At 45.6% G+C, this 15,993-nt stretch overlaps 1 protein-coding gene across 1 annotated transcript in view; it reads left to right on the top strand.

Moving 5' to 3' along the window:
* LOC144176020 (tachykinin-like peptides receptor 86C) overlaps positions 1 to 15,993 on the top strand; it is an 833,985-nt gene that overhangs the window by 252,063 nt on the left and 565,929 nt on the right. The window contains exon 2 of the mRNA XM_077705128.1: positions 13,892 to 14,111. Coding sequence (XP_077561254.1) covers positions 13,892 to 14,111 — 220 coding nt within the window. The remainder of the gene's footprint in view (positions 1 to 13,891; positions 14,112 to 15,993) is intronic.

The following is a 15,993-nucleotide window of genomic DNA, read 5'->3' as shown; positions in this document are numbered from 1 at the left end:
TCCAAATGTGGGCCTTTTGGCCGTATACGGCCGTACTCCCATGGCTGTCCAACGGCCAGTGTACGTCGGCCAGTCGACCGGTTTACGGTCATACGGCCAGATTCCAGCCGTAAAGCTCCGCCATTCCAAAGCCACCCGTGTACGGCCGAAGTACGGCCGCCAGAGGACAGCCGAGATGCGGTCGTCGGACTCCAGCCGGACTAAAGCTACCGGAAATACGGCCGTGTTACGGGCATTGGAGTTCAGCCACAGTACGTTAACTGTACTGAGGCCGGTCACTGCATGTCGCGCAAGCAGATGACTCATTCGCGCAGTGCAGAAGCAGCACAAACCCAGCATTTTGGGTCCAATGCAGCCACATCAAAATGAGCTCTCGCGCAACCACCAGCCGTCAAGCTTTCAGCGCAGCCTTGCTTAATTACCAGTCTCAGTTGACAGCAAAATTCACTTATTAAACAGTGCTCACAAATTGTCGTTCCTTTAATTGCTGTGCCTCTTTTACTGCCGAACACAGAAAATATTCAGTCTTTGTAGAGCTTGAATAGATGTATTGTCCAGGTCCTGATATCCTCTGTGGGGCGGCTTACCTGTAATAAACGGGGGAAAGGTGAGGGGGGCGCAGAGGGCGCATACTTAAGTGGGTTGAATTTCAGAGAGATAAATTGCGCCGCTTTTAGCCAGTTTCTTTTAGGGCAATATTCCGGAACACTTTCATGCTATGACTACATCAACTATTTTTATAACAGTTGCTTGACCAATTTTGCTGTATATAAAACCGGCGTCAATGCCTTTACGAAGCGTTTCGTTCTCAACAAAACACCAAGGAGAATTTAAAATAACTCCTTCACGAAAAAGTATGTCCAGTTTTTGGCTATTTTTCTTGCCAAGACATTTTCTACTGGATCAACTTTTCTGATGATCTTGCGCAGGGCTGATCCTAAGAAGTAGCGAACAGGTACTTTCATTTTCAATCTATTTTAATGTTCCTTTCATGAGTATACGTCCACACCACTTAATATTCCAAAATAACTTAATTTTCTTCTAATGTCATACTACGTTCTAAAAATTCTAGACGCGTTGAGAATGACGCCCTGCTTCAGGTGGCTGCAGTTGTATCCCTCTGTGTTCACGCAAGGAAAGGCGTAAAATTAGAGTTACATAATTTGTTTCATACCAATAACATAGCAATGGTAGCATGCATTCAGGAAACCTTGCATACTGCAACGAATAGGGCAATCAATATTGTATTGGTCAAGGTTGAATGCGTAGGGTTCTCAACCCGTCGGAGGCAAACTTGCGCCTCTGGAAGTTTATTTATTTATTTATTTATTTATTTTTATTCATTTATGTATTCATTGTTTTATTTATTTATTTATTTATTTATTTATTTATTTATTTATTTATTTGATGCCTGCTTGACTTTGCATGCATTACAGAAGGGAGATACATAACACTAAGCATTATACAGGGTGTCCCAGCTATCATGCACCAAGATTTTAAAAAAGGGTAATGGCGTAACTCGAAGAAAACCTAGTGGATAATGTTTGCAGTACTGTGGAGAAGCGGACAGCATGTTTTTCGTTAATGAGACTTAATTATAATTGTAATTAATTATCTAACTCGCGAAGTACTGTCCTAATCACTAAAGTGTCAATGAGGCACTTGTAGGTACCCACGAGGGGCATCTAACTGCGGTATTTTCAGCGACGAACTAATTACGTACACATTTATTCTGACTGATAAAGAAAACCCGCGAAATATGAAAAATACCACGTTACGGCGCGTCCGCGTGCATCGTAAAGCAACGCCCTCAAACAGGCTGCCGCTGAGTTGGCCAGAATGAAATAAACAAAAGAAAGAAAGAAGAAATCGCCACCGAGTTTGTGCCTTATCTGAACACGCGCCTTATCAAGGTGATGCGCTGTCTCTTCGGGTGGGCAACACCGGAAGCAGTTGCTTTCAATCAGCTTATTTGGGGACGCTGCTTTACAATGCGCGCGGATGCGCCGTCACGTGGTATTTTTCATATTTCGCGGGTTTTCTTTATCAATCAGAATAAATGAGTACGCAATTAGTTCGTCGCTGAAAATACCGCAGTTAGATGCCCCTCGTCGATACCTACAAATGCCTCATTGACACTTCAGTGATCAGGACCGTAATTATTGAGTTAGATAATTAATTAGAAATAATTAGTTAATTCTCATTAACGAAAAAATTAGTCACCGCTTCTTCACAGTACTGCCAACATTATCCAATAGGGTTTCTTCGAGTTACGCCATTATTTTTTTTTTAAACTTGGTGTATGATAGCTGGGACACCCTGTATATGAGACAAAATAACAAAATAACTCTACAAAGCGCGCTGAAAATCGTCAATATAAACAGGTAATGCAATCATACGTGGAAGATAATTACACTGAAGTATTGATGTAAAATAAAATGAATCGCGCAAGGCGTCACCTTTAAAAGGAAGTTAATAATTTGTTTTAAGCTAGCGGTCCCACTTTGCGATATGTAGAGTGGCGCTTGGACATACTTCTCCCCTTCTACTCCAGTTTGGGAATGATAGATATTACGAAAAAAGTTCAACCTGTCTTTTCGTCTGTGATGTCTCACGTCCTGCCATTACAGTTTACTTTTACTTTCTCTCATGCCAAGTTGAGCGTGCCAATTACCTAACACGAATCGCACTGACATATTCTGTATGTTTTCGAGCGTATCAACCACCTCTTTGGTGTAAGGATCCACGAAAACACATGCGTACTCCAAGATAGAGCGCACATGAGTGAAATACGGTTGTTCGTTTCAGTTAGATGGAGGTTCACTGAAATTTCGCCTCAGAAAGCCAAAAACATATGCAGCCGTAACTTTTATGGTGTGAACCTGCTTATTTAACCTCTAACCACTCCCTAAATAAACTCCTAGGTATTTATATTCCTCGGCCGTTGTCACAGCAGCATAATTTACGGTATACGCCTTCAATTGGAATGAAGGTTTTCTTGTAAAGGTGCCGTTAACACACTGTTTAACATCCAAAAACTTTTCTGAATCAGCACACCAGGATGTTATTAAATTCGAATAAAGCTGCAGGTATACGGAATCACGTTCATTCGCTATAGTCCGGTAAACTCCACAGTACTTTTGAACAAAGCTATAGGGCCAATAGTAATAAAAATGCAAAAACCGATTCATTCAGTTCATAGGATGAAATGTACTACGCAGAAGGTGATATGGAACACAATTATTTGCTTTTTTGCAGTCCAAGAATATACAGTCGACCACTTTAAGCTTATCTATTGCAAGAGCCAAATCGTGCCTGAACTCAACAATCTGCGTTGAGCAAGAAAATCCTGACAAACTCCGTGTTTGCTAGAATGCTGGCGATTATGCTTACCCAAATGAGTCATATCCCAAGAGTAGCTAAGCTCACCTTCAAACATCGGAGCTAAATTAACAGCTAGGCTTCGTCAGTGAGAAGGCTCTGTTGTTATCGCAAATTTAAAGTAATTTTTTTTCTAAATAGGCAGTCGTAAAATCCCATCAAGTAACATAGTGCAGGGCATGAAGTTGATCCTACCAATGCACGAGCGAGTCTCTTCTACGTTTATCACCAACAACATAGTGCAATATTTCTTGTCGCAGTTTAATTGTAAGCAGAATAACTTGCGCTTTTGCTCGCACTTGCCTTTCTTTGGTGGGGAGTCCTTGACATGGTGGCGGTTTAGCTAATGCGTGGTGGCCGCTTGCTCGACGCCCTTGAAGGCCAGTTATTTTGGTGAACCATCTCCATCTCGGATCGGACATCTCTGCCGGGTCGATGTCTCCAATGCTCTCCATTTCTTGAGGCGGCGAATAGCCTCGAGCTGATGCGTCGACGCAGCCGGCGGCAGAGGCGTAGTAGCGGCGATGACTGGCGAGGCTTAGCTCACCCGTCGGTGTGGCACAGTCTTCTTGTGGCAATAAATGACATTTCGATGGCCTAAAAGCTTCCCTGCTAATGTCCAGTGAGTCCTTGCACCTTGTCCGTTCACCGAGAACACTCATTACTGTTTGACAAACGATGTTCGTTCATTTAAAACGTATAAACACGGAGCGGATGAAAGACGCGTACCCATCGTTCGGCTCCGTAACGGCTTTTTCGGTAGCATTTCGGCTGGCGTACCCGCAAATTTTCCCGCCTTTTTTTCGCGGGGCTACCATGGTTGCCGGACCAGGACTGCCCTCTGTTGATTAACCCGGAAATTTTCCCGCCATTTTTTTTCGCGGGGCTACCATGGTTGCCAGACCAGGACTGCCCTCCCCTTTACGGACTGCCTTTACGGGCCCAATATGTCTGTAGTACCTCCCCTAGGGACGAAGCGAAAAAAAAGAACAAACCCGAGCCCGAGCCGTGGCGCGAGCGCGCAGGGGTTTGTAACGAGCAGGCTGACAGATCCGCGGCCTTTACGGGCTCCATTACGTTTGTAGTACCTCCCGTGGAAATGAAGTGAAACAAACAAACAAACCCTGGCTCGAGCTCGAGCCCACAGCGCGAGCGCGCAGGCGTTTGTAACCAGAGCGGGCTCACAGATCCGCGGCCTTTACGGGCTCCAATATGTTTGTAGTACCCGTGAATGTATGATGCTGGCTAATCAACAGAGGGCAGTCCTGGTCTGGCAACCATGGTAGCACCGCGAAAAAAATGGCCGGAAAATTTGCGGGTACGCCAGCCGAAATGCCCCTCAGGAAAAAACCGGTCGGTCTCCTTCCAAACACGTCTGTGCATGAATTCTCGGCGCCCAGGCGCGTGCCGTTGTTCGGCTGTATGCCGTTTGCCGAAAAAATGACGTATAACCAGATGCCTTACGTAGGCCGGTCTCTTGAACACCGATTGCCAAATATTCTGTGGCCATTCGCTTCCCGTAAATCGGCCGAGGACAGCTAACCGAATGAAAAACGTATATTCTGGGGCCGTACGTCGGCCGGTATCCTTCATAACACTGGTTGCCCGAAGAAAACGAATATTCTACCGCCGGACGCGCGGTTCACCGTTGAAACAACGAATGCACGGCAGCCGCGCTCCTGCCGGTCTCATTTCGAACACCAACTGCCGCAAGAATACGCATATTCTGTGGCCAGTTCCTTGCCGTGCTTTGGCCGATTACCGCTTCCCAAAAAAAAAAAGGATGCCCTAAGGCCGTACTTCGGCCGTTCTCTTTCACAACATCGGCAGCCGTAAGAGAACTGAATATCTGGCAGCCGGTTAGCTGCCGTTGTGCGACACGGGCGGACGGAAAAATACCAAAGCGCTGGTGGCCGAATGTTGGCCGTTCAACGTATGATCAGTGGCTGCCAGAACCTGGATGCTGGCCGGACATGCCATAAAGCAGCCATAGACGGGCCGGTCTTGGGGCACACTTTCTGTACCGCCTGGGTAATAAACATAGTCCTATATATATATATATATATATATATATATATATATATATATATATATACAGGGTGTCCCAGCTATCATGCACCAAGATTTAAAAAAACAGAAATTGCGTAACTCGAAGAAAACCTAGTGCATAATGTTTGCAGTACTGTGAAGAAGCGGAGAGTAATTTTTTCGTTAATGAGACTTAATTAATTAATTGTAATTATTTACCTAACTGGAGAAGTACTGTTCTAATCACTAAAGTGTCTATGAGGCACTTGTAGGTAACCACGAGGGGCATCTAACTGCGGTATTTTCAGCGACAAACTAATTGCGTACTCATTTATTCTGACTGATAAAGGAAACCCGTGAAATATGAAAAATACCACGTGACGACGGCTACGCGCGCATTGTAAAGCAGCGTCCCCAAACAAAGCAGATTGAAAGCAACTGCTTCGCTTGTTACCCGCCCGAAGAGACAGCGCATCACCTTGATAATAGCATGCATGGAAGGAGCAGCAGCAGCAAGATTCGCGGAACGCATGTGCAGATAAGGAACAAACTCGGTCGTGATTTCTTCTTTCTTTCTTTCGTCTATTTCATGCTGGCTAACTCAGAGGCTACCTGTTTGAGGGCGTTGCTTTACGGCGCGCGCGGAGGCGCAGTCACGCGGTATTTTTCATATTTCGCGGGTTTCCTTTATCAGTCAGAATAAATGTGTACGCGATTAGTTCATCGCTGAAAATACCGCAGTTATATGCCCCTCGTGGTTACCTACACGTGCTTCATTGACACTTTAGTGATTAGGACATTATTTCTCGAGTTAGATAATTAATTACAATTAGTTAATTAGGTCCCAATAAAGAAAAAAATACTGTCCGCTTATTCACAGTACTGCAAACATTATGCACCTGGTTTCCTTCGAGTTACGCCTTTACTTTTTTTTTAAATCGTGGTGCATGATAGCTGGGACACCCTGTATATATAGGTGGCTCGATGAGGTTTCTGACGACTGCATGTGAAATTCCAAAGCAATTCACAACACAACGAACAATATTTATTTATGGACGAAACGTTTCTCACGGGGCTTGTCCTTTCTAAAAAGCAAGAAGTTACAAAATCAACATCATTTATCTACAGTTCAAGAACTGGACGCCTCAGGGGCAAGAGATAGATAAACGTTTATTAGGAAAAAAAGGAGGTGTCGCCATTGTCTGAGGGGTGGGGCCGTCCCTCCAGGGTCTCAGACTCTTCTGCTCCTCTCCGGGCTTGAAGAATTAAGTCCTTCTGAATCCCGCATTCGGAGCTGGCCAGAGCTGCCTCCCAATTTGCGACCGTATTTGTGGTGTTGTTAGGCCAGATGATGGGGCAGGCCCATGTTGCATGAAATAGGTTGGAAGGGTGTCCGCATTTATTGCATGCATCTGTGTGTTTTTGAAGGATCATTTTGGATACCCGGGATTCGTTAGGGTAAGTGTTCGTCTGGATTTGCCTCAGCGTTTGATCTTCTGCGCCAGAAAGGTTCTTGTCTGGGTTGGGGAAAAAGGCTCGTTCACCTCTTTTGACAGTGAGGCCTTCGCCAAATCCACTTGGAAGTGGCTGCAGAGGGATTGACTGTTAGCCGCACGGTTTGTAAGGTCTCGCGCAGCCTGGTCGGCCCTCTCGTTTCCCTCCAGCTCCTCGTGTCCTGAGTCCAGACAATGCGGTGGAACTGATTCGACATTTTTGGCTCTATTTTGTTAAGGGGCATGGGAATTCTTCCATTTATAATATTTTGCATAGCCTTGTTTGAATCTGTGACTATTTGGGGGCTTTCGTTTTGTGCTGCCCATTCCTTATTGCCAGGAGGAGAGCACCACTTTCGGCGTCATCCGCAGTGGTGGCTTTTGCGTGAGGCAATCCTTGATGGCTCCTTCATGACAGAGTATAACGATGGAGGCATCTCTCCCGCTGTAGAAAGCAGCGGCGGTGTAGATAACATTTTTTTCAAGTTGTTTCCGTAAGAAGGCTGCTCGTGCTATTGTCTCGTTGTGCAGGTCGGGGTCCATGTTTCGCGGTGGGGGGAGCACTTTCAGTGGTGTTCGTACTTCTCTGCTGATGTCCACTTTGTCAATAATTGTGTGTACTTCCGCGGTGAACCCCAGTATTTGCAGGATAGCTGTGCCAGCTTTTGTTTTTTGCAGGCGTTTTTTTTGCTAGATCAAGAGTGCCTCTCTGATTTCTTCAAAGATCTTGGATACACCCCAGCTCACCAGCTTTTCATATGATGTATAATTTAGGAGACCGAGGGCCGATTTGTAAGCCGTGCGGAGTATGACGTAGGGTCTATCAGTTTACTAGGCGAGACGTATGTTTAGAGATGGAAAGAGGTCAGGATAGAAAAACTAAAAACCATAAAGAAGAGAGCGAGATGGGAGGAGAGGAGCAAAGGCAAACCAAAAACGCACAAATAATTGAGAGAGTTACTTAAGGATACGTAATAATGTTTATACATATGCCATGGTACTGTATGACACGGATGAGGAGTTGTAACTGCCGTCACGAGCATCGGCTTCCAGAAGCGAACAATATGCAACCCAGGACGTACATGCACGCCCTTTTGAAAACATGCGTATGAGGGGCACGTGTTTTCTTCGAGCCCTAAAAGCGTTCCGCAATTTTTCTGTCTCTTCTTTTTTAGCTCGCACCCGCCGCCATATCCATAGGGTGTTTACGTGTCAGAGCAATTTGGTAAGCGGACAGAAGGGAGCCGCAAAGCCTTCCTCACAACGGGCGGTCCATCAAGCCACCTCTAGTCACACCGGCGCCAATAGGCCTAAACTGTCGGAAAGTCAAAGCGAGAGTGATGAGATCTGAAAAGGTAAACAGAATTCGCCTTCTACGGATAAACACAAAAAATAGCTAGTAAAAGGCAAAAAAAGAGACGAGTGGGGAGGGGGATAAAAGCAACAGGAACGCAAGAAAAACCAAAGAAAAGCCGCCAAACGGGAGGAAGCGAAATTTATTTAGCGGAAAATGTCTGCACAGCTACATGTATATACAGTCAAATCTCCATCTGACGAATCACTCTGGGCCAAGGAAAATTGTTCGCTATTTCGAAATAGTGTTGTAATGAAAAAGTGGTGGTTATAAGCCACTGCTGAATCCTAAGAATGGCAATAACGTACGTTACCAGTAAACGCGCGGGCAGACATGCACACTCACAAATTAAAATGTTGCGTTCACTTTAATGCTTCTTTTCTTGAAGAAATGAGACATTTTCTTCGCGCACGTGCAGCAAGCACGACCGATTAGGAATGCGTCTACATATTCCATCTTGTACACTACCTCATTAGGTACGTCAATGCTCCCAGCAATGAAAGCGCGGAATTTGTTCATGAGCTCTAAAACATCGATGCTCGACACGATCTGATCATCCGTGTTCGGAAACGACCGTCGTCTTTCTTCGCGCCGTCTTCAACGCTACAGACAATGAATGCTCTCGCTTCTTCTTGCGTTGTAGCTAGCTGCATTCATCTTAAAATCTCGCACTAACTTTGCAGCAACATCACCACCCACAAACAAATACCTGCCCAAACACGAGATTAGCGTGAAGAACGACTGACCCGCCACCGCCACCCAACACCATGAGAGGGAAAAGAGGCAAACGCGGCTAGGGCTGCTAGGCTTTTACAACAACAAAACAATTTTTCAATTTGTGGTGAAATGAGCGAGAGCTGTGCACGATTTGATATTGAAAGGTAACAAGCATTTTGTAGGTGGTAAAGGCACAAGAGATAAGTGATGTAGGAGACAGACTGCAGTGAGATGGCTATGGATAAATAAGTAATATAAAGAACGAAAAATATGCTGCGGAAAATACCAGTGCGTTTTAATAAAGACACAAATGCGCCAAGAAAAGTGACCGAGTCTGACGGGTTAATTGCAATGATATAGAACAGAATGGGTGGTATCGCAACAGCTTCTTTAGAGTGAGAACAAAACGCCATGAAATTCGTGTTTTTCGGATAATTTTTAGTTGATTCATTTCGCACCAGTTGCCAATATTATTTAGATAATTGTTTCAAGTTAAATTAGTTTGTTAATATTATTATTTCACTAAACGATAGCTGTATTATCAGCATACAGAACGGCCCATCAAATATCCCCTTTTTAGTAAAAAAAGAAAAAAGAAAAAGTCAGAAATATAATACGGAATTCTTTTTCACTAATATCCAATGATTACAGGATTGAAAACAAATATAAGTGAGCGATATTGATACGATAAAAGTTAATTAGTTCTAAATCCTTCACACGTGGTTTGGTGCTGGCAAGGTCCAAAAAGGCATGTTCCACAAGCGTTAGAGCTCTGTATGCTTTCTTGGAATATTGAATGTTGAAAACCCAGAACGATGCAAACACACTACACAGTCCTCCCAGTAAAGATGATGCAGTCAAGACACGCAGGCCATCGATGTGGAGGCTAGCTTCCCCGTTCACGGAATGCAGGCAGGGAGTCAGAGGAACATCTGCCTGAAAAAGCAAAAAAAAAAAAATGTCCCACACGTAAAATTGAAAACAGACACTATGGTTAAATGAACTTAATAATTCGGTACAGTAATAAAATTGTAAGGCCAGGTTCCCTGCGAATTCCAGTACCTAAATTAGGAATGCAAAGGCTTCATGAAACCAAGTGCCAGTACATTAACTGTCGTGGCTTCGGCAGCAATAAAAAAGATATTACTTCCGCACAATATACTCGAGCACAACTTTAAATGACAGTGAAGATAAAATGCACGTCTCTGTAGGTTGATAGATTATTTTTTGTTTTTGACTGGAAAACACTTTGGTATTGCATGATTTTGTTAACTGCTGTCTCTTGCTTTAAGATGCCAGCTTGCATCTATTCAAGTGAATGGGCACACAGTTAAAGATGCAAACCCTTACACTGCCTCTCCCCTACCATGGTGGCTCACTTTCATAGAAAAAGTGCAGCTTTTTCGAGCTGGACGGCTGTTGCAAGCCGTGGCAATACTCACTTCTGCTGGAGGGGCAACTTGGTTTCCGAATGCAGCCTTGCCTTGTACAGGACAGCCTATCCTGCCTTAAGATTTATGAAGTCATTCAACTCGATCATTTATCAGGATCTGCAGAAGAAAATCGTGTCAGCAAATAATGAATTCATGCCGGACAGGCACCCACTGTTTCAGTTATACTTGCAGATACATAAACCTATTTCCCTCCTGGTGTTACATCCAAAGCTAATTTGTTACGGCTTGTCTCATCAAGTATGGTCATCTGTCATAACACAGCTAGTCATACAGGAAAGTCCTTCACTGGGTCAGAAAACACTTTCTTTTTTTACAGTAGTGATAAACTAGGCGACTCAGTCATCCGTATTCGGACAACTTAATATTCTGTGTCACCGAGCTGACAAGCATGATTGGTGCATAAGGTCATTTGTAGCGGCAACCGTTACTACAGCCTTGTTAGCTAACGTAAACCTCGTTCATGGCACCAAATTCCTTGTGATTGCATGGCAACCAAAAAAGAACAGCTGAAATGGAAACGCTATTCTCGCAAACTTACCAACGCTGCATGCCACACACACCTGCCTTAGTTAATTTACCGCGATTGTAGAAGTTTCCGTCACGCAAAACCACAGTGCACTTTTTGGAGCTGCAAGCTCCGTGTCAAAATCGAGTGTCAGATGAATCGAGTAATTTTTGTGTATGGTCTTACTATTGATTATGACAAAGTTATTACCAACAAAAGAAGAGTGTGTGCATTGTTCTTCTAAAAAATGATATCCTTTTTTATGCCCGGCAGACCTGTGTCATGCTACGGCCAACTCGGTTCTCTTCCATAAGGGCATGAATTTGTGTTTTTAATTACGTGGCCTTAGCTGGCGACCGACGGGCCCCGATTGTATACAGACCCCTCATCATCATCCGAAAGGGAATAAAAACATTTCGGTTTCGAACCACGTCGCCGTCGTGGTCCACACTATATGCATTTAATCGTTCGATAGGCTCATAGCATTTTTTACGCATGTCACCGTTTCCTTAATAGGGTACGCTGTTAGATGCGAAGAGTCGACTCAAGCGAGCAAACAACCCCACCGAATCTACAGGGCACAGTTTTCGAAGGGGGTGGCCGTCTGATCTGCGGCTTTCGCCGACCAGAGCGCTAAGAATGAGTCAGAGCCTTGAACGAAAACAACACAAAGACTTATATTTGGACAGGCAAGCCATCAGGAGCGTTAACAAATAGATATTACAAAGTAGAGAAGTTAACTAAAAAGAACACGAGCAGTGCGATGCATATGAGAGACAGAGTCCCACAATATTCACCGACCGGGCCCGACGATGCACCGCTGTCGGAGGCGATTCGGCTACCTGAGTAACTGTCACGTTGCTTTGAAACGACTCCGCGCGCGACAAACGATTTCATCTCGAGAGCCCTGTCACAAACCGGCCTACAAAAGAATGCGAATGCATACCCCAAAAGCCACAAACAAGCACAATAAAACTAGTGTGCGCTTTTTTCTTTACCCGTGCGTGTACGTGCTGTGTGCGGCACGGGTACTTCGCAGTGAACCCTATCCAAACGTTTGACAAACGCATCGACTGATAACAGACCACTTACCAGCGAGCTGTCCACAGCTGTCGCCGTATCCAAATGCTGTTAGCGGCCGTTCCTCGGTTGACAGGGCCACATAAAAATCTTTCCACCAAATGGTACTACTAGTCCTTCTGAAATAAGAAAAAACGATGGCCCAAGGCGAGGCTTGAAGCTCCGGCCTCACCGAGCCAACGGCCGCGCTGCGTCGATAGCACGGAGGTTGTTTACATCCGGGCAGCAAGTCGTGCCGCCAGGGCAAGTTGAGTCGCTGCATTCGGGTGCGTTGGCGCGCTGGCACGAGAATTTCAATCGCCTATATATGCGCAAGCAAGCGAAGCAGATGAGCATTGCAATTGTTTGAAACGGCGAGAACTGTCTCTTTGTTATCAGCAGAGTTTGACAACACCTATCGCCAAAATAAACAGATTGAAACAACACGGCCGCGCTGTCTGCCTGTGATCGCGCTGGCTGAAGCATCCATACGGGTATACGTACGGTATGGGGTTTGTAGCTGCATGCAACCGTCGCGTCCTGCTTACTCGTTCTAATTAACATTAGGCCACGGTTGAAGTGCTGATACACAGAAACAACAGAAGGCTAACATGGCGACAGCCCGCTTGAGATGATTATCCCAGATGGGGAGTTTATTTTGGACGTGGTACTATACAAGGAACCGAACGCCATCTCACAAATGGTGTTAAGTGGTTCTAAATCCTCCCTTTTGCTACACGAATGGGCAACGGTACTACCATGGAGGTTCGTCCACATTTTTAGACCATGCCTAGGGAGTACATTTTTTGCTATAAGTACTTTTCAGGGCACATTACTTGATTAAAACTCCATTTCCGGCTAGTTTGCGTTTACAGTGAAGGGCGCCACGGTGCTGCTACCAGCACTTCGACGCGATCGCGCGTTCGTTCGCAGATAGGTAGTGCTTCTAAGAGTGTGTCCTGTTTCAGAAGCACCTGGAAGGTGGCTGAGTATGCTCCAGATTGACCACGCTCAATTAAGCGAAATGAATTATTACCCAAACGATGTTGCACTACAATACGTTGTACTATGTTTCCAGTCGTGTCCTGACCAATAACTACTGCGTTTTGCGTTCATTGGGTTCTTTTGACGTGGTGGTTCTGCGACAACGTGGTGACCGCTTTGTGAATGATGTGTATTGATGGTGGTGGTGTAGATTTTTGCGTTGCCAACTGTGTGCTCGGCTTTCGCTGAGTGTAGTGAAAGTTTCATTTTACTAGTTCACTGTTTTTTCCCGTGGCGTAGTCCCGCCGCGTTGTCTGAACGCACACGAAGAGCTCCTGTTCCCGTCACCGGAAACCGTTTTCAGGCAGACATCGCCCGACAAACCGTTGCGCATGACACGACGGTAACAGGACAGAGAGAAAAACATGTGTCAATGATACGTTGCGCTAATACCTGCTTCCTTGAGCCTGCTTTTGCTGGCCTCTGATTGGGTGTCTTTAACGGGCGGGTAAGTTCTTTAGTTACAGATTTTATTTCACAGGAAGTGTACAGTCGAAAGTGCGGGAGGTTGAGGTTGGAAGGGAAGGGAAATATAGAGCAGGATCACTTCAAGTTATTAGTCGCACTTACGAGTTTCTCAGTGTGACGGTCTAGGGTTCTCCCTTCTAGACAACTCCTATCCAGCGGACCACTCCTAAATGCCAAGCTAAGGAGCTCCGAAGAAGGCTTACCACAGCCTACGTTGTTGTATTATACTCCTGAGAAGTAAAACTGGGTCCGAGGTGCTCAAAGCGGTGTTCGATGGTACTGGAAGTGATCGCATGCGCCTGCCACTCCCTTTTGTTGAGTCCTGCACTCTCACCGTGGTCTCTTGGAACTGGTGGACGTCCTGGAACGAAGCTGGTTCCCGTTGCAGGTACCTGGCCATTGTGCACCCTCTGTGCGGCGGCCGGCGGCGTTCCCGGTGGCGTTCGGTGGCGATCATCGTGGCCCTGTGGGGCTGCTCGGCGCTGCTGTCTCTGCCGCCGCTCCTGTACTCTCGCACACGCTCCTACCGGTACGCGGACGGAAGCGTCCGTACCGTCTGCATCCTCGTCTGGCCAGACGGGCCTCTCAGCGCGTCCTACGCTGACTACGTGTGAGTGCACATTTACTTGTCTTCACGCTCACATTCAGCTGGTATTTTCAAGACAACAGGTGCATTTTTCTCTACTTTCAAGTACTGCAATGTAATCGGTTTACCATTGTAAGAAAAAATGTTTGATAGCCCTCCTTTCTTAGGGAACGTTCATTTTGACACCATAATCCAGCCATGCAGCGCCACTACTAGGTGTCATCTCTACTCCGTAGTAAATTTAATTTAGTAACACTCAGACACTGGATACCTGGCGAGACCGAAAAGAGCATGATTCATCGCTTTTTGCGTTCATATGGTAGTTACTGGTGGAACGCGGTGGTTAATTCTTGTGTGGCGTCAAAGATCAGAAAGGCGTAGAAGAAACTTAGCCTATTTCGCTAGAATATGGTGTCGGGAATACGAGCATATTACTCTCCGCATCAGCAGTTGCTCATTACACAGTAAATGGCATAGACATCACAGCACGTATCGCCTCCTCATACGCTTCCTTGCACCACGACGTGTAATATCACAAATCGCGAATGGAAAAACAGGATTTGTGGATGTTACACAAACGTTTTTTTTTTTCTTAACGGAGCCCCAAAAGAGGTTTTACCGATACGTGGGTGTTCGCATTGTCAGGTAAATAAAGGTCCTAGTATTTACATCCTTGAAGAACTTTGTGTAAGCGATTAGTATTAATGGAGTTATGGCAAATCAAAACATCATTTTCCCCGTGCCGCGATTCTCTCTCGTTTCACCCACCTCCTCCCACCGCGTGAGCGTGAAGGCCCATGATGCCTCGCGTCTCGGTGACGTCTGCAAGAATACCCGGTGGCGCGCGTTGCCTTCTGCGATATTCGGCGGCGCAGGGTCGCCTTTTGACAGGGTAGACTGACTTTCGGCGTTCTGTTTGGGCCGTTTTTTTATCATTTTTTGAATCCTGCGCTTCGCTCATGACTGTAAAAACTGATGGAAGGAATACGGGGGACTTTTACGCCTCCACACCACGCAGAAAGATCACGTGAACAGTGAAATACCCTTTCACCGGGCGTTCGCGGCCACAACGTGTCTTTGAATATATTGGAGCATCAAAAATGTAAGCGAATCACGAAAAAATCGGCTTAAAATTTGGTAGAGTGGTCGCATGCCTGCGTTAAGAACCAACGGCGATTTGTATATTGTTTAGGTGGCCGCTCGTTCACGCCAATCTCGAGCATGGTGGTGTTGCGGTGACGCCATGTACTCCCGCACACAGGCAGTTTCATATTTGCATCCCGTTATTCAATCGGTTGTAATTTATAATCGTAAAAAGAAAGCAGCCGAAAGGTTGCACGGTGCGGCAGAGGGTCTTTTTTTAGAGTGCGCCCTGCATTCCATTTCCTCCTTCCCCCGTACTTTCCGGGAAATTTCTACGCGACCCTGTGTTCATCAACTATTGGAGAAGTACACAATAACAGATATTACTAGCAGTCTCGGAAGAGTAGCATAAGTTTTGGGGCCGTGCGCGCGACCACTTTGTTCGACTATGCAGATGATAGCACAAAACAATTATTCCACTCTGGCTGTTTCCCCGATGGCCTGGAGCCCCTTTTCTCTCTATAAACGGGGTTCGTCCAATTTTACGTGCTCAATGCTGCCTATTGACATCGCGTATATTTTGGTTGCCGGGCGCGGCCTCATATCCTCCCCCCCCCCCTTCAAGTCTACTTTGTGTCTTGTTTAAGTGGATGGGAGGAAACTATGCTTACTCTATAGAACGACATACCAAGCATGCAAGATATGCGCATAATTATATCGTCCTCTGAAAGTGCAATTGCCTTTTTGTATATACAAAGCACCAGTTTAAAACTGAAGAAATCGTGCCAATGACAACTACGTTTGATATGGTAGTTCTACAG

This window comes from Haemaphysalis longicornis, unplaced genomic scaffold (genome assembly GCF_048455015.1).
Source record: "Haemaphysalis longicornis isolate Haplotype H1 unplaced genomic scaffold, Haemaphysalis longicornis Haplotype H1 scaffold_1, whole genome shotgun sequence".
Classification (NCBI taxonomy): Eukaryota; Metazoa; Arthropoda; class Arachnida; order Ixodida; family Ixodidae; genus Haemaphysalis; species Haemaphysalis longicornis.
This window is presented reverse-complemented; position numbering and strand designations above follow the sequence as displayed.